This window comes from Labrus bergylta, chromosome 8 (genome assembly GCF_963930695.1).
Source record: "Labrus bergylta chromosome 8, fLabBer1.1, whole genome shotgun sequence".
Classification (NCBI taxonomy): domain Eukaryota; kingdom Metazoa; phylum Chordata; class Actinopteri; order Labriformes; family Labridae; genus Labrus; species Labrus bergylta.
The window spans coordinates 30022492-30039497 of record NC_089202.1 but is presented as its reverse complement, the minus strand read 5'-3'; the positions used below and the strand labels follow the sequence as shown (position 1 = coordinate 30039497).

The 17006-nt window shown below is 40.4% G+C and overlaps 1 protein-coding gene across 4 annotated transcripts in view; it reads right to left on the bottom strand.

Annotated features, from left to right (window-relative positions):
* ascc3 (activating signal cointegrator 1 complex subunit 3) overlaps nt 1-16645 on the bottom strand; it is a 134965-nt gene extending 118320 nt beyond the window's left edge. Inside the window, exons 1-5 of one of the 4 annotated variants that reach the window (XM_065957785.1) lie at nt 16575-16645; nt 13093-13205; nt 9329-9479; nt 6400-6977; nt 801-918 (exon numbers count right to left, since the gene is read on the bottom strand). In XM_065957785.1, the coding sequence (XP_065813857.1) occupies nt 801-918; nt 6400-6977; nt 9329-9479; nt 13093-13182 (937 nt within the window). In that variant the 5' untranslated portion in view covers nt 13183-13205; nt 16575-16645. Of the gene's footprint in view, nt 1-800; nt 919-6399; nt 6978-9328; nt 9480-13092; nt 13206-16390 lie in introns of all 4 variants that reach the window. The other 3 variants (XM_065957784.1, XM_065957786.1, XM_065957787.1) reach the window with 3 other exon arrangements.
* Nucleotides 16646-17006: the final 361 nt, after the last annotated feature.

Genomic DNA, 17006 nt, shown 5'->3' with positions numbered 1-17006 from the left:
CAAAGCTGCAGAAAACCCGGCATTACATTGCTTTCACTGGCTTCACATACAAACAGGAAGGAGCAACAGCTGTCAGGTTTTTCAAATTAAAAGTTTTAATCTGAAGTTTAAGAGTTTTACTTTAGATCATATAGAAGGAGCTGATTCATATTGTCTGTACGTCGTCATGGAGACGGTTTGTAAACACTTCATACAATTCAGTCTGAACGTCTTCAAAGCAAACTGTACAAGTTTAGAAGGTTTAAAGCGCCCAACCATCTTTCTTGATCTGTGACGTGGATCGGCGCCGTCAGTCAGATATCCGATAAGTTAATTACGTCAATATCAGACACAATACCGATTTAAGATCGGATCGGTCCCTCTGCTACTAAACAAACACTCTGATCCACCTTGTGCTGATCTGGCTCTCTGTATTGGGAACAGCTCCGATAAATAGACTAGCGTGCGAGCTAACTGTAGCTAACACTAGCGGGCTAAATGATCCCCTCAGCAGCGCTCTGTTACAAGTCTATTCTCAAACCTGAAACAAATAAACCTGCTTCACTGGATCTAAACTACGTGACCCACTTTTACTGGAGGGCGGTGATGTATTGGTCATTGTGTAGCTATTCTACTCGCTCCAGACACTTCCAGACGCTTCCCTCTTTTTTTCTGCAATACAGAAAGGAATTCCTCTAACGTGCACGGCCTGTTTTATCAAGATTAAGTCACATGAAGTATTCATGAATGTTCTGCAAAATCAATATAAGCGGAGTCTGTGTTACCATGGAGATGACCCGGTTGCCATGGGGCACTCTCACCTGGTGGGTAGCCGGCCCTGTCAGGTGGGAGGGCGAGGAGGGAGTCGACGATGGCGGCCCTGCACTGTAGCAGAGTGGAGATCATCTCAAACCCCTCGGGGCCCAGCAGCTCAAACAGCTGGAGAGGAGAGAAAAAAGGGAGGGGGGGAGAGGGGATGAAAAATCAAACCCACATGCCAGAACCACAGTCATCCACAGCGCCATAGAAACACACACACACACACACACACACACACACCCCCAAACACGTATACACATCCTATGGCTCACCAACACCCCCAAACATGCTGCTACTGCCAAGGCTGAGCACCTGGTAATTACCATCCGCCTGGTACAGAATATGCTCCGCCGCTTAGCCTCCCAAACATCGCCACCTGGCACTTAGCAAGTGACAGGAAAACAACAACAAAAACAACAACAACAAGAAACCCAGTGCACAGCAGCAGAAGCGGCACACAATTAAAAGTAGGTGTAGACAGGGCTGCACAGACAGTCATCAATATGACTGTGAGACTGGAGTGGAAGGCATGATAAAGTTTGTGCTTTGGAAATTGGAAAACCGTGGACCTGGAGGCGGCTGGGTTTGTAAATTGAAGCTGGAAAAACAATGCTGTATCCCCCCCCCCCCCCGGCTCCCTTTCAGGATGGAGGTATGGCGGCGTGCTCTTTCAGTCGGTCCTCCCCTGGGAAGGCGATAGTCAGCACAGCGGGGAACTAAAACAACAGACGCACTTTGATGTCAGGTCAGCCATCGTCTTTATTGAGGTTATCTTTGTTTCTCTCGCTGGTCTCTTTTATATCTCTTCTAAATTTTCTATCGGTCCCTGTGACTGTCTCGGTTTTATTACAGTTGAGTCGCTGTGCCGTGTGGTGGCGGTGCCAGGGAGAGTTTCTTGTGCTCAAAGTGGGTTTTCTTTTTCTTTTTTTTATGAACTCTCATGAATGCCGTCCTTGGAGCTGACTGATTAGGCGTGGGCTCCTCTGGGACTGAGAGGCAGAGTTTCACCTTCAGATGGATTCAGTATAGTCCAGCATCCTGCAGGCGAGGTCCACTTTCAAAGCACTAACTGTGTGATGCATCCACATGTGCAAGGCTACAGGTCAGGAGGGTAAACACCAGCGTCCTCCTCCTTTATCTGTGATTAAATATTCGGCCTTGCCTGCTCTATTTTTCAGCCAGTAAATGGAAAAACTAAAGAATGATTTGGACTTCACCGAGCAAGGCTGCATCAGTCCATTGCCAAATTAAACAAAAACACTAATTTTTATCTTCAGCAGTCAAATTGACAAAGCAATGGTATGCCATATGAGAGAATAGTCGGGCAATATATCAAGTTTTTAAGATTGTCGACATATTTCCAAACAAAACATAGGGTAAGAAGACATTATCATAAATATCAATATAGTTTATATCTCGTTAAAAAGAAACATTATATATAGGTTTCTTCTGTAGCGTCGCCAAACACTCTGTCTCTCTTCACCATGCTCCGCCTCTCTCTCTCTGAGCCACATCAAAAAACCACCTGCATAACAAAATACACATGCAGAAAAGTACAATTGTATTTATTTATTTTCTTCTAAGGAGCATTTTTATTAAACATTGTTTAATTTAATTTTGCAAACGGGTAGACCCTCCATCAAATGTTAAACTCTGCTGCTCGCTTACAAAACAGCTCCTCCTTCCCTCTCTCATCCAGGTCTAGACTCCCTCCCGCCCACCAAGCCAGTGAAAGGCGTCTGATCCAACCTTCACAACAGGGTCCTAAGTCTCTGACTAGACTCTTGTCCTTTGTCGCCCCCCCCAGTGGTGGAAAGGACTACCAAACTCCACTCGATCCGCAGAGTCCCTCTGCACCTTTAAGAAAAAGACCCAGCTCTTTATGATGAAGATGATGAAGATGATGAAGATGTACGCCGCTTTGGATAAAATCTTCTGCACGATAAATTGTTTGATAGTAGAATCAACTTTGTTTCCGTTATTTCTTTAGAGAAAAAAAATATAAAGATATATATCATGTATCACCATTCAGCTAATAAATATTGAGATGTGATATATTGCCCAGCCCTGATGATAACTGTAAATTGTATTATCACTCATGATAACTATTTAAAAATGATAAATAAAAGGATAACTAAACGAATCCTTTGGGAAATTTCAGGTTGATTTTATATTATTATACATAATGAAAAACGTTTCAAACAGAGCATAATAATCATATACTATCGCTGTGTTCCAAACAGCTCCTTCTTTATCAAGTCACTATTAATCACGAGTAGATACTTGAACACACCATCTAAAATGGCTTTCACAGTAAGCTTCTGTGTATATATAACACCCCCAACCTACCCCTCCTCCTGCCTCAGCTCAGCTCCTTCAATAAAATGTCAGCGGTGGAGGGCCAGCAAGGAGAATAATAAGAAGCAGGTTCTCTCCATTGTCAGCTTTAATGGCACTGAGTGCAGAGCCTCTGAACTTTACCGTTGACTTTGGAGTCACACAGAGGTAGATGCATGGAAAGTCTGCAGGCGCACGTCGTCTTTTCTCTCAGTCAGACACACACACACACACACGCACACACAGTCGGGGCCTTCTACATCCAAAGATGTCAGTGGGAGAGTTCACTTCCAAATGTCAGCAACGTGAGAAACATCGGCAACCAACTGAAACCAGCTGAAGTTGTACAATTCTACTTCTCTGGGGAGGGAATTTCATATAAAGGGAGAGAGAGGGATGGTGCAGAGGAGCTATACGGACAGTGTAAAAGCCCTGGAGTGAGAGAGAGGCGGAGAATGGAAGTGGGTGAAAATGATGGGGGACAGGATGATGGAGCACTCTCCTGATGTGTAAGTAAATGTAAAGGTTTTTACACTGTGAGACATTACAGAGGACTCCAGTGACCTCCCTGATCCTCATATTTGTTGTACATTACCCTCCTGTTTTCCACATGTGGAGGAGGATCTGAACACAAGAGGTAGCTACCTATTAGTTGTTCTCTTATACCAGCCTGGTGTTCAAATCTAGAGGTACTGAACACCTCTATGTTCCAGCAGCAGTGTTACCAATCATACTTTAAAACAACATGATTCAAGATCTTTTCAAATTAATAATACATTTCTGTCAAAGTGACGGGGAGTCTTTGACAGAAATTTGCTAAACTGCTAGTTACACTTCACATTACAATTTATGAGACCAAGAACTAATTTGAATTCTTAGGTATAGTAACTCCACCACCTGGCTCCTGCTTTAGGTCTTTTCTCTAATGTCTGACTTATCTACGACCGACTTCTTGACTCAAATTTACAGCAAGTGCACCGAGCCTAACTGAGAACGGTCGTCACTGCGCCTGGTTTTATCGTGATTATCAGAGCTGTGAGTGTTGCCAACTAACACACTTCCTGTCTTCAATCAAACTACCGACAGAACTAATCATTTTACAGATGGTGAAAAGAGGACAATTATGAAGTTGTAGGCGGAACATAAAAAAACAACGACACACATCGGACAATATAACAGTAGTCCAAAAGGAAACTTTTTGCTCGGCTCATTGCCCGAGTACAATTCCAGTACATGTGTTGAATCATGGAGGACTCTCTTCTCAATGTCCTAATCGATCATTGTGTAAACGAGTCACACTGCAATCTTTGTGACTGTTACTTTTTCTGTTTGTGTGACCTTTGATACTAGTCTGAGCAACAGAAAATGATTCACTGATTACTTAGAAGGCAGCTAAGTTTTGTCCTGGAAGACTCTATTAACACATGGAAAGAAAACTCTGTGTACATGCTACCCAAACAAACATCTATTCTGGCCATTGTTTTTAATGTTCTCACAATTTCCTTGCAGCTTCACAGCCTGTCGCTGCCCAACATGAAAGCCCGCATGAATGGAGAGGTGATGGCCCTGTCCAGAGCAAAAAAAAAGGTGCAGACAAGGAGGCTTACAACAGTGCCAGAGTGACATTGGAAGCTGGCATTAGAAAGCAAAGCAGAGGCATCAGGAGAGACTGGAGGGAGACCTTTACAGCTAAATTAACGCTGACACAGTTGGGGGAAAGAGAGTGCTCTGTTAAGAGTCTTCAGAACTGCCTTTCTGCTTTTTTGCAGATGATGTGGTTCTGAAGGAAGACTGTGACCTTCAGCGTGCACTGGTCGATCTGCTTTCAAGTTTGAAAGCGTAAGTCAAAACATCTGAGTCTCAACACCTTGATCTGTGCGTGAAAATGTTTGGATATTGAGTGAGTAACCAGATAATACCCTGAGATGCAACTATCCAAGAAACATTTTGTCCACATGTTAGGGTAAAGTGGGGTATGATATAAACATTTCTCTACTCATGCACCTGTGCATGCTTTGTTTTAGGCTACAATAGTTCCGCTCATTTAGGGCTACGTGTGTTACAGAGCTTTCTGGGTTTGCCTAACTCAGTGCTTCTCAAACTGTGGGGCGCACCCCCCAGCAACACACAAGGAAGGGCCCTAGTAGGGGCGTGGTTGAATGTGGGGCCTGGGCCCTCCTTCAAATCTGATTGGCCACCACAGGTGGAGCATGCACGAGCCAAAATCCTTAACTAGCCACAAAAGACAACGTATGAGATGGCAAGTCGACTTTCAAATCATGAAATCTATCTCCCATTAAAGGCCTTATATGTGATTTTTTGATCCAGCAGATGTCGCCCTTGAGCACCAGCATGAAACCAAAACAACTCGCGCTGCATTGTTGTGTTAGCATGCTAATGCTAGCGATCTTTATTATGCTGGTATCTTCACACTGCATGTAAATTTACCTGAAATGAGCGTGATCTAGAAACACAGTTAAGCAGTGAGTACAGTATGTTATTCTTCTTTTCTCTAGTCCCTCAATTAAACAACTTTTATACACGAGGGGAGGAGTCAGCCGGCCATCCTGGCGATGTAAACAAACTGAAGATAGGACTCTGAAAACTCTGAAAACATCACAGACAGTGGGACTCGGGTGTTACACCCATTGTAGACAGTCATGACTCACAGAGTTATTTTCAGAGGATATACTTGATTTCTATTACATTTAAGTGTGAAAAATCACATATAAAGACTTTAAAGGGTTAAAGTTACAGTAAACCGCCTTGAGCAACCACTTCTATGTCAACTGAAGGTGATGATGATGATGGGACAGATACACCAATCACTAGTCATCTGTTAGAGGAAATAAAGAATCCCTTCTTACAGAAAACAGTATAATGAAGAGGATGTTAGGCTGAAGACTGATGAGGCTTCTTAATGCCCTGTGAGAGGTGAATGTATATTCATATCTCAGTTCAGTTTCAGTTTCTAATATTACCAGTGGGTTTTTCTTTCAACCAAAGAAGGACAAAGTCGTACAGTAAGCTTGAAATGTCTCTGAAGGTGAGGAAGGTAAAGGCCAAGGACATCATAAATTCAGCAGCCAAAAGGCCTGTTGTTTAAGGTCAAGGTTAAAGAATCAATAAGAACACAAATGTATTATCAAGACCTTCAATAAAGGGCAATTTTTATATGGCAGGTTGTGCACCACACTCATTTTAAACACAAAGACCCCAAAACCATCTTTCACATACATTCAAAATATAATCAGTGACCCAAACCTCATTCTGCAGCTCATCGTCGCTCCTGGGGGAGGCCAGCATTTCAAAGAGGGACGTGCACAGCTCCTCTGGACTCGAGGAAATCATGTTGCCACCGTTCAGATATTTCTCCACCTCTGTTCTGAGGATTGCTCCATCCCCTGAGCTCAGAGATCTCCCTGAGCCGGACGCCTCTCCTTCACCATCAGACTTTCTCCCGCTCTGCTGGTTGTTGAGGAAGTTGATAAAGTCCAGGCTAATGTCCTCCTCATTGATGTCGGAGTAAGGCAGGTCCTCCAGAGGGTCCAGTGTGTAGCATTCATACGAGAAGGCGATGTTGCGCCCGAAAGAGGATCCTCGTTGAGGGTTGTGACGGGAGCTTTGTGTCTGGATAAAGTCCTCCACGTGGGAATCTCCGAGCGGAGCTACCAGCCGAGCCACAGAGGCACATGAGGCCTCGGCTGCAGATGATGGGAAAGGGCCGAACATCTGTTTAATGGCCCTAGTCTCCTCTGTGCCCACATGGTCTTTGTTGTGGAAAGTCTCAAACAGAAAGACAGCAGCACTCTCTATGACCTCCTGACTCTGATCGGTCCCCACTGTGAAACAAAACACAACATCTTAACACGTGTAATGTCATGACTTCCAGAGGAACATTTAGTGATCACTTGGCAGAGACAAACCCATGCATGGAGCCTCTACAGGAAAAAAAAAATCAAGCCATTGGAGAGAGCTGTTTACCCCTGCTCCCTCCTCTAAATGTGCACTCAGGTTGCCACTTAGCGGATACTGAAGCTTCAGTGTTTAGCCAGCTCCACGTGGGTCTGTAAACCTTTCTGTGTTCTAACTCAGTTGGACAGCAGCAAAGGAGAAGTGGCGGTCCATTCGAGACTGCTCCCTCTAGTGGAGGCAGAGGCGCTGCTTGTCAACAGGGAAGGCAGGCAACCGCCTAGGGCCCCAGGCCACTAGGGCCCCCCCCAGGTCTGACAGAGTTTAACCCAAAGAAGTAGCTCAACATGTGTACGTTTTTTAACGATGGAAACCCCCCTAAGTTGGCCCCATCTGACAGCGCTCACTCTTATTGCACTTAGGTCAGATGGGTCACGGTCGGTTGCTGTGAAAACCAAAGTTTGTAAATGAAAGTCACCGAAGGAAAACTGAAGGATTTTATTGCTCTTTATTTCTATGTTTATGCTAATGTATAAAATCTGTAAAACAATCTGAAAAAGTTCATTTTTCTGTCGTAAAAACATTTGACATAATGGTTATGAATGCGGGTTGGAGGGACCCCCTGTGAATTTTTGCTTAGGGCCCAAATAGACTCTAGAATCGCCACTGAGTAGAGGCATTTATTTAAAGTCCATCCCAACATAAAGGGCGCATGGGTGTCCAAACATACACATCTATCTTTATATGTAAAGGAAGCATAAATGAGCCTTAAGAAGATTTGAACTTTCCCTATTTTCTTTGTCTTGACTTAGAAGTCCAGTGACTCCAGTTATCCAAAGCAATAGTTAGCTTGTTGTAGCAGCCTTGATTTGTTTTTATATCAACACACCACATTAACTTCACGTCTCACAGGCGTCCTCTGGTTTGGGGTCCATGTTTGTCAGTAGTCCAACCTCGCCGGACTTTAACAGAAACAAGAGAATCCCACTGGAAGGTGCAAAGTGTATGTGGTGATCTTCTGTTTTATAATAACAATCACCTTTTTAATACAACTTGTGTGGCAGTTTTCATCGCTCCAGAGAAGAAGGGCAGCTTGTTCTCTTAGACGTATTAGCGCAATGTGTATTTTATTTGTAGATGTGTCTCTGTTTTTGTTTTGATGTTGTTTGATTGCACAGAATAAAAAAACTAACAAGGACTAACTAAATGTTTGAAGTCCTAGTACCTCATTCACATCATATTTCCAAACTTCTCCTTCTTTACCAAAGCTGCAACAAACAAAAAGGAGCTCGGAGTAATTGTCCAATTAGAGGAAAAAATGGACGGACCGGGGGAGAATAACGGAAAGAAGTGTGGAGTGCTGGAGGAGAGCAAAAAAGGATGAAAAGGATTTATACCAATTAAAATGGTTTTAAAAGCATTGGACTCAACGCTGCAAACAGATGAGCAGGACGGCCACTTTCATCGTCTGCAGTGTTTTTAAGAGCTTTTTATATTCTTATTTAGATCAGTCACATTAGCTGAGGGCAGATTTATCACTTAAAGCAACAACAAATACTGTTTTTTCTTTGACTGACAAGTGAGATAAGAAAAAAGAAAAATAGTGCCACAAACTGAGAGAAGAGAAAAAACTCAATTAAAACGATCACAAGCTTCAACGCGAGCGCTCCATAATTGACTCGTGAAGTTCAGCTAACACCTCAAGTCATAAAGGGAGGATTACAGCCAACACCTGTTTCTCTCTCCCGGAGAAAATCAAGAATGTTTTCATTAGTTGGAGAACATTTGATTTAATTTGAGCACACAGACATTTATCTCTGAGTTGTTTTTTTTCCTGGACTTTAAATAAACCAGTGGCTCACATGATCAGACGGATTAGCTTTAATTGTGTGTTTGTTGAGTTCTAGCTATAACCTCTGACATTGTTCATGAAGCAGTTAAAGAGAGCAGGAAATGTCAAAGAGAGAAGCAGCATGAACATAAATAATGAAATGTCAAAGAGGACTGCTTCAATACTATCCAGGCGTTTTTGCCAACATCTGTCTGTCCTAATCAATATAACTCTTCTAGTTTATTCTTATTAGTTTCATTGGTGTAAAGAAATTGATAAATATGACATGTATTTATGATTTTGTCAGTGTGGCAGCCCTAATCCCAATTACTTTTAGACAAGCACTCTTAAACATTAAACTTAATTTTGTAATTCTTAAAAACAGTTTTCAGAAACATGAAAATGGACAGAGAGACATAACGCTGGATTTGAGGCTGAGGAGTTAATTACCAATCTGTTTGGCCGCCTGAAGGAGGCTCTTCAGCTCCTGACTGACAGCTTGCTGCTTGGCTTTGTCCTGATGCTCGGTGCAGAAATGGAATATCTTCTGCCACGTCAGGCCCTCTTTGGCAAACAGCTCCCGTCTCTTCAGTCGTTTGGTCTAGGATGAGCCAACAAAAACAATCAGATTTCAAGAAGGTTCATATTAGCACTGACCTCTGTAATAATCACAGGTTTCTTAGTGACAACTTATCACTCTACAAGTTAGAAAGTTCTTCTCTACAGTTAAAATAATTAAGATTTATCCCTCTGACTACGCTCTGTTGCATGTTTTAAACACTTCATTATTCCAATACATCATTTTAATCAAATGTTTCTGCTGTATGCCTCAATGAATTTAAAAATGTCAATCTTCATTTCTTTATTTAAAAATGACATGTCAACATTCCTGTAAATGTGACAGTGTTAGCCAGCCCACAAACTGAAGCTCCACATTCAAAAACATTCATTCATAAACACAAACTTTATATATATATACATATCAGTGTTTCCCACAGAATGCATGTCATTCCCCACGCTGTCACTCTCTCCCCCTGGTTTCCGACTCTATCCACTTTCCTATCTCTACAAGAAAGGCATAAAAAGCCTTCAAAATCTTTAAAAAACGAACTAGCCCCTTACCACTCAATTTATTTTTATTTTTATTTTATTTGTAAATTATATTTCTTTCAAACAAACAATAAAGTTAAGAATGAAAAGGAGCAGAAAGAAGATTAATCTTATAATGTCTGCCCCTCTTTCACAAAGCATTAATTAAAACAAAACAGAACACTTAATTCAAAAACAATTAAAATTAAATTAAACTGGCTGCAGGCAAACACAGCCACTGGCAGCCCCATCGTAGGTCCTCCTTAACAATTCATTATACACTGTACAAAGCATATCACAAGAAAGTTTTGTTACAGCATCACGAAACAGAACAATACATCTCACTGACATATTTATTCAACAAACTGGCTTTAATTTTTCTTTTAAATATCATGTTTGATTTTGAGTCTTTAGTTTCTCTGTTGAGATTCCTTTCAAAGTAAAACAACATTCCCTCAGTTTGGTTCTGAATCTCGGTTTATTAAAGATCTCTGTTCCTTTTAAATTATAACGGCTTTCCCTTTTTTTCAAATCTGTTTTAGATGTTTTTTGGCAATGTTTTCTGATTAGCTTTAAACATAATTTGCAGAATACTGTAATCAACTAATTCATGAAATTTCAACAACTGAATGAATAGCGGGTTTGATGGATCTCTATACCGACTTCCACTGATGATTCTTATGGCTCTTTTTTGCAAAATGAAAACCGATATCACGAGTATCTGCACCGGATAGTTTTATCTCTCAGAAATGTTCCGATATACATATACAGTAACTAAGTTCATTCAATTTAATATAATAATAATAATACATTGGACTTTTTTTTGCACTTTTCTGAGTACTCAAAGACGCTTAACAAAGAACAATGTGTGGGGGGGGGGGGATATGCTGGGGGGTAGAGAGCCAGCGGAGGTTATGTGGTCACGTGGTGCAGGAGTGTGTGAGAAGACGAGCAGCAGGATTCTGGATATAGCTTATTTTTATAAAATCTGTTATTTATACAATTGTTAATTGCTAAATAGAAAATGGTGATTTTGTTATTCTGGACAATAAAGGCTTTAGTTCAACTGTAAAAAAATATATATTTTTCCAAGATTTAGTGGTATCCTCCCTACTATCGGTATCTTTATCAGTGAGTTCTACCAGAGGAAACAGAGACAGAAAATGTTGTTGACGTTGTAGTTAAACCTGCATCCTCAGTAGTTTATCAAACAGCGAGCGTTAACGAGCTTCTTTCTCCCGTTAGAGCAAACAGGTTTCATATCTGAGCAGGTCTGAGGGTTCAGGCTCTGAGCCATTACCTCAACGACTCTCTTACAATCTGGTTCTGTACGTCTGCTTAAACTAAGCATTCTAACACGAGCGATAATCTCAGAGTGTCTCCGCACATCTTTTCCCCTGGTGAGGCACTTTTTCTGCTTAGCGGATTTAACTGGAGGTGAGCCAGGTGGCAGTGAACAGCTGAATACAGCTCCAAATTTCATTTCAAAACTCAGAAAGAGGAAACTGATCCGAGAATCAAACTGCTGACAGAGTTTAAAGATGGTACATTTGGATTTTTTTTAAAGATGCTGCACTGACTGACAGGGCTCTAAAATGGCAATTAAGCCAAAAGAGGAGAAGTGGCAGGAACCAAAAAATGTGTCTCAGGAATCTGGTGAAGTCTGATGATGAAACCTGGCAGAACCAAAAGTGTTAATCAGTCCACAGTGAAGATTGAGCCAGACGTGAAAACTAAACTTAGCAGAGGTCAGGAGAGTTCAAACCTCTTCCTCAGAAAGAGTGTCATGTACACATTCCCCTGATTTTTAAGATGATTTTTTATAGTTTGAGGCTTGTTTTCTGAGACTGATAACAATGGAGATTTTGGGGGGATTTTTGCAGATTACAGACATCTTGCACTGATATGACAATTTAAAAAATATTACAAAAGCGTAATTTGATATTTAATTATTCGATATTTCTGACCAGTTAGAGTTTTAGTGTAGATTAAAGCTCCCCAGCTGAGATGCTATGCTACATGTAGCACAGATAGTTAACTGTTTAGCACAACCAGCCAATACCAACATTCAATTTGCAAAAACATTGTTCAAAATTGCATTAAAAAAATCAGGTTTTTTGAAGATTTATTTTGGATCTTTTTCATGCATTTATTGATGATACAGGAAAGTGGACAATCAGAAATTGGAGGGAGAGAAAGAGAGCGGGGAACGACTTGCGAGACAGGAGCCACATGTCAGATCTGAACCCAGGCCGCCTGTCTGGAGGAATTGAGCCTCTGTACACTAACCACTAGGCTACCGGCGCCCCAAATAAACACAAATTTATGAGCGCATGTAGCAACGTTTTTCTCTCTATTGGCTGTTCTTTATATTCAACACAGTTCTCATGTTAGCAGCATGACTCGTCTGATTTCAAAATGAATCAAAAGAATATTTTCACATCCAAAGTAGAACTGATTAATCTGAGGTTAGCTGCTAGCTAGTATCTGACTGTATGAAAATGGAGTAAAAGGCATGGTCATTATGAGCGCCACGGGCCTCCATCAAATGGGTAAAATGAAAACATGCTGAGTGAGAAAGTTTAGATTATTTAGTTTAGATTAATTCTAATTTTTGCGAGTGAATTTGCGATTAATTGCGCCGCTCAAATGAAACATTACAACACACACACACACACAAAGACCTTTTCCACTTTGTGCACAGAGTACATCGCGTAGCTGATTAAATCTGTCAGAAAGACATTCCCTTCGACGACAGAGGCTACTTGGCGTCCCCTTGTCTCTGTGCTGACAGCGCTTCAGAGGTACTGAAGGCCTTTGAGTGTGTCTGTGACCACATCAGGTCGGTCGCAGGGGGCTGAAGCTGCCCTTCTGGTACAGTGAGGTATGCTGCAGCATTTTCTCTCCAACAGTGAGACATTATATCAATTAAACAATGTAAAGTGAATTTAGCCTAACCACTTTCTCAAGCAAGCTGAGGAACAGTCCTGTGAATACTAAAATAATTAATGTCATAAAAGTTTCTTTCAATTTGACATCAGTGAGTCTTACATTTCTGTTCCTGATTAAAACTGTGCATAATGGTGATAAACCCCACCTATTATGACAATACTAACTGGCCTCACCTTCAGATCACAGAGGTGTTCAGTGACGTCCTCCTTCTTGCTGACGTTGGAGAAGGAGCGCAGAGCACCTGTGAGCCGTGGAGGAGACATGGTCCTTCAGCCTCGTCCTGTAACTGACAAACATGGACAAGTCAACTTAAATGTGATGCTAGTTTGGTGTCTCTCCTGACATGAACAGATTTTTTTTTTTAAATAGTGATTTAAATAGCTGATAAATATACTTAGAGCTGAATGAAACACTGGTACCATCGATCTTACTATTACCAGGACATATATCCTAAAACGTAGGGCTCTGATCAAGCCCTTAGTGTGGTGGACAAAGTCAAATATCTGGGACACATTATGAGGAGTAAATTGAGTGATGATGATGATGTGCTGCAAACTGTACTCAAGCCAAATAGATAAATGGAAAATTGACCTGAGTTTGTGAAGCGCTTTTCTAGTCTTCTGACCACTCAAAGCACTTTCACACCTACACATTCACACACTGATGGCAGAGGCTGCTGCATGCATTTATTCATATTTATAGGCCGCCGACAGTGGGAGCAACTTGGGATGCCTGCCACATCTGACAATGACTGCAGGAGCTGGGGATCGAACCCCCGACCTTCTGGTTGAGAGACCCATCCACTCTTCCACAGCTAGCACTTAAGTTTCTAATGTGCATGGACACAATGTTAAATCACAGCTTCCTGTACTCTGCTCACTTTGTGGTGCAATTACAGTAAAGCTGAAATAAAAAAGGTTACAGGTAGCATATAAGAATGCTTTTGGAATATTACTCAAATGACCAAGAAGGACGAGTGCAAGTCAAATGGCTGTTACAAATAATGTCTCCACATTTCATGCTGTATTGAGACATTTTATGTAGAAATAGATGTTTTGATTAATTGATTCAGAAAATGTTAAAATCATAATATGTCTTATTGAGCCTATAGCGGCTTTCCTGAGGATGAAGCCGCTGAGAGGCTAAGGTTGGGCCTAATATCTTTATGAAAAAAGATAATCAACTTAACTTATAATAACGTGCATTAACTCATAATCACAGTGAACCAGAAACAATAGCGGTCAACAAAAAATACAGCAACCCAGCTCACCCCCTCTCTTCCACTGAGAACAAAAGGTGAACATGTGAGTTAAATCAACACATCTCCGCCCATACCCATGTGACCCGACATCCCCCCACTCAACACAATCCTAATAAATGATAGAATAATCAATAACCCAAAACACCAATATATAACAGACTACCTTAACCTTAAATAAATACCACAAAGACAATTATATCCATCCATGGCTCCAACAGAGCCCATACTAATAGTCCATGAGCCAGACCAGATGCCTGTATCACTCAAGGTGACAAAACTTAGTGATGGTTTTTTAAAATGCCCATGACTTTCCTGAGTGGTAGCTGAGTCACAGAAACCAGCTCATGAAGAGAACACCCCACAAACTGAAATGCATTTTAGACGCTGGTGTATATCCTGCTTTAGGATCATGTTCAGGACATTTTTCAGTGTTTAATAATATTGTGTTTGGTATCATTTTAAAGGGGACATTCTTGCTGTCATTCAAGACCAAGTGTGAATCTGACATAATTATATTAAGGTAACTGTGGCTCTTTTTTCAAATTGTCAGAAACACACATTTTTCACCTAAAATATACTTCCTCATTTAGCGCTGTGACATATAGGAAGATCAGAAAAGTATTCCTCATGTTTCTGGAAACACTGGTGCAAACATTATTACTCATGTTTAAAGCTAGAAACAGATCATTACCTGAAAATGTAAAGAAGTTGTTTGTATTTACATCTAATGAGGAGGATCATAGACGGAGATTTAATTTTAAAAGTCCATTTGCACGCACTACATTAAAACAAAATGTGCATCTCAGTAAATGGAGTTAAATTATGGAATTCTTTCGATAATCATTTAAAATGCTGCTCAAGTATCATTCAATTTAAAAGAATGTATAAAGAAAAGGTTCTGATGTATTGAGTTAATCTAACTGATTGTTTCTATATTGCTGATCTATTTTTTGTTTTGTGAAAGAAAGAGAAAATAACAGCTTAGCCATCTTGTTCTGTTAAACAGTGGCCCTTTCCAAATATCCACAGGTCAGTATGCAGTACTATTCAGTAGGAGTTTCAGTATACTGAACCCTCGTGGTCATTCAGTATGTATTTATTGGGTCCACCTCAGTATACTGAACATTTCAGTGTGGATACTAACTTCCAGGTTTCATGCAGTATGGATCAGATGCGTGCTTTCAGGAAATTAATTGTATTTTACCCACAATGCTGTGCGAAATTAAACGTAAATCGTCACGTCCGCCTCCAAATCAAAACAAACGAGCGTGGATTAATTTAATAAATGTTTAATCTAGAGTTAAAGTCCCGACTGAAATCACTACTTTTAATTAACAACAGAAAATATAACAAATATCTGCATTATTATAAAACCTTTCCCCCTCTATTTAAATAATGATTTAACTATTTAAATAATGAGTTCACTATTTAAATAATGATTTCACTATTTAAATAATGATTTCACTATTTAAATGTGTCTTTATTGGTTTATTTTATATTCTGTATCTTATTGTCTTTCATTTGTACTTTTCTTTATGTACTGTATGTGATTTAGTTATTTAATCTTCTACTTGATTTACATTGTGATAATGTTTTGTTTACCTGACTGTATATGAGCATTACTCTTCTTGAATAAAGCTAAACACAAAAAAATAAAATGTATGAATCAGAAGAAGTAGGAACAAATATCTGCCTACTGAATAGTATATAGAATAGTATACTAAACAGTATACAGCAGATAGTAGGGACTGTTTACTGACAGACTGAAGAGGTACTTGGCCAGTATGTTGTGTTATTAGGAAAAGGGGGGCAGGTATTATAAGTTTTCTTCTTCTTCTGCTGTTTGCTCATGAACAGAGTTTCAGGATTATGAGAAAATGTTTTTTGTTGTTTTATTGTGTTGAAACCAAATAAATCAAATATGAAATAAAATGTCTCTCTGAAAATAATAATAGTGAACTGTAGTTATTTAATCTCTTTGTTGTCGTCCTGTATTTACATTTATTCTGTTGTTTTATGATGATATGAACCGATGTGTCTGAAATAAATAAAGTAAACAGTAGAGAGTTAAGAGGTTACACAAGTTATCTCCAGAGCCGTTAATAACCGTTAAACGTTAAATACTGTTGAAAAGTTACGTTTTCCTTAAAGAACTTTTACTATTACCGCCTTTAAACATTTGATCTAAACAAAGATGCTCTCTGACTTACGTTGTGTTGTTGTGTTGTCGTGTTGTTGTTTTCTGTGATGCTAGCTTCTGTTAGCTTGTCAGCTTGAACGCCACTTTCCCAGCTGTAGCAGCGTTAACACTGAGAGACGTTGTCTAAATAAAACACATTTAAACCACCTGAAACGTCTCTTACGTTGTGTGAAACTTTATATTCCGTTATATACCTTCAAAAGCGGCTTGAAGCAGAACTGTCAGTCGCATGTGAGTGTCCCACCGGCAGATTATAAGAGTCCAGGAAGTGAAGATCTAGGACGTGTGGGCGTTGTAGTTTTCTGGCGAGAATTTTTGCTCAAGGATATCGCTACATTGACTACATTACCCATGTACACAGAATGTTGTACGTCACGCAGGGTTTGCTCGTATTTATAAAGAGCGTACATCGAAATGAATGCATACGGAGTCCGAATGGGATCAAAACTGGTTGCAAAAGACGTTTAATTTGACAGATAGCGACCAAAATTGTTTTTTATGTTCTAGTCTGAAGTCTGCTGTCTTGTTGTGAAGTTGTTTGACTTACCTAGGTGCCTTTAACCTATCAAAAAGAAGACAGACTCCGCCCTTGTGTCCGTGTGTGACGCGGTATAGAAAACGAGCTC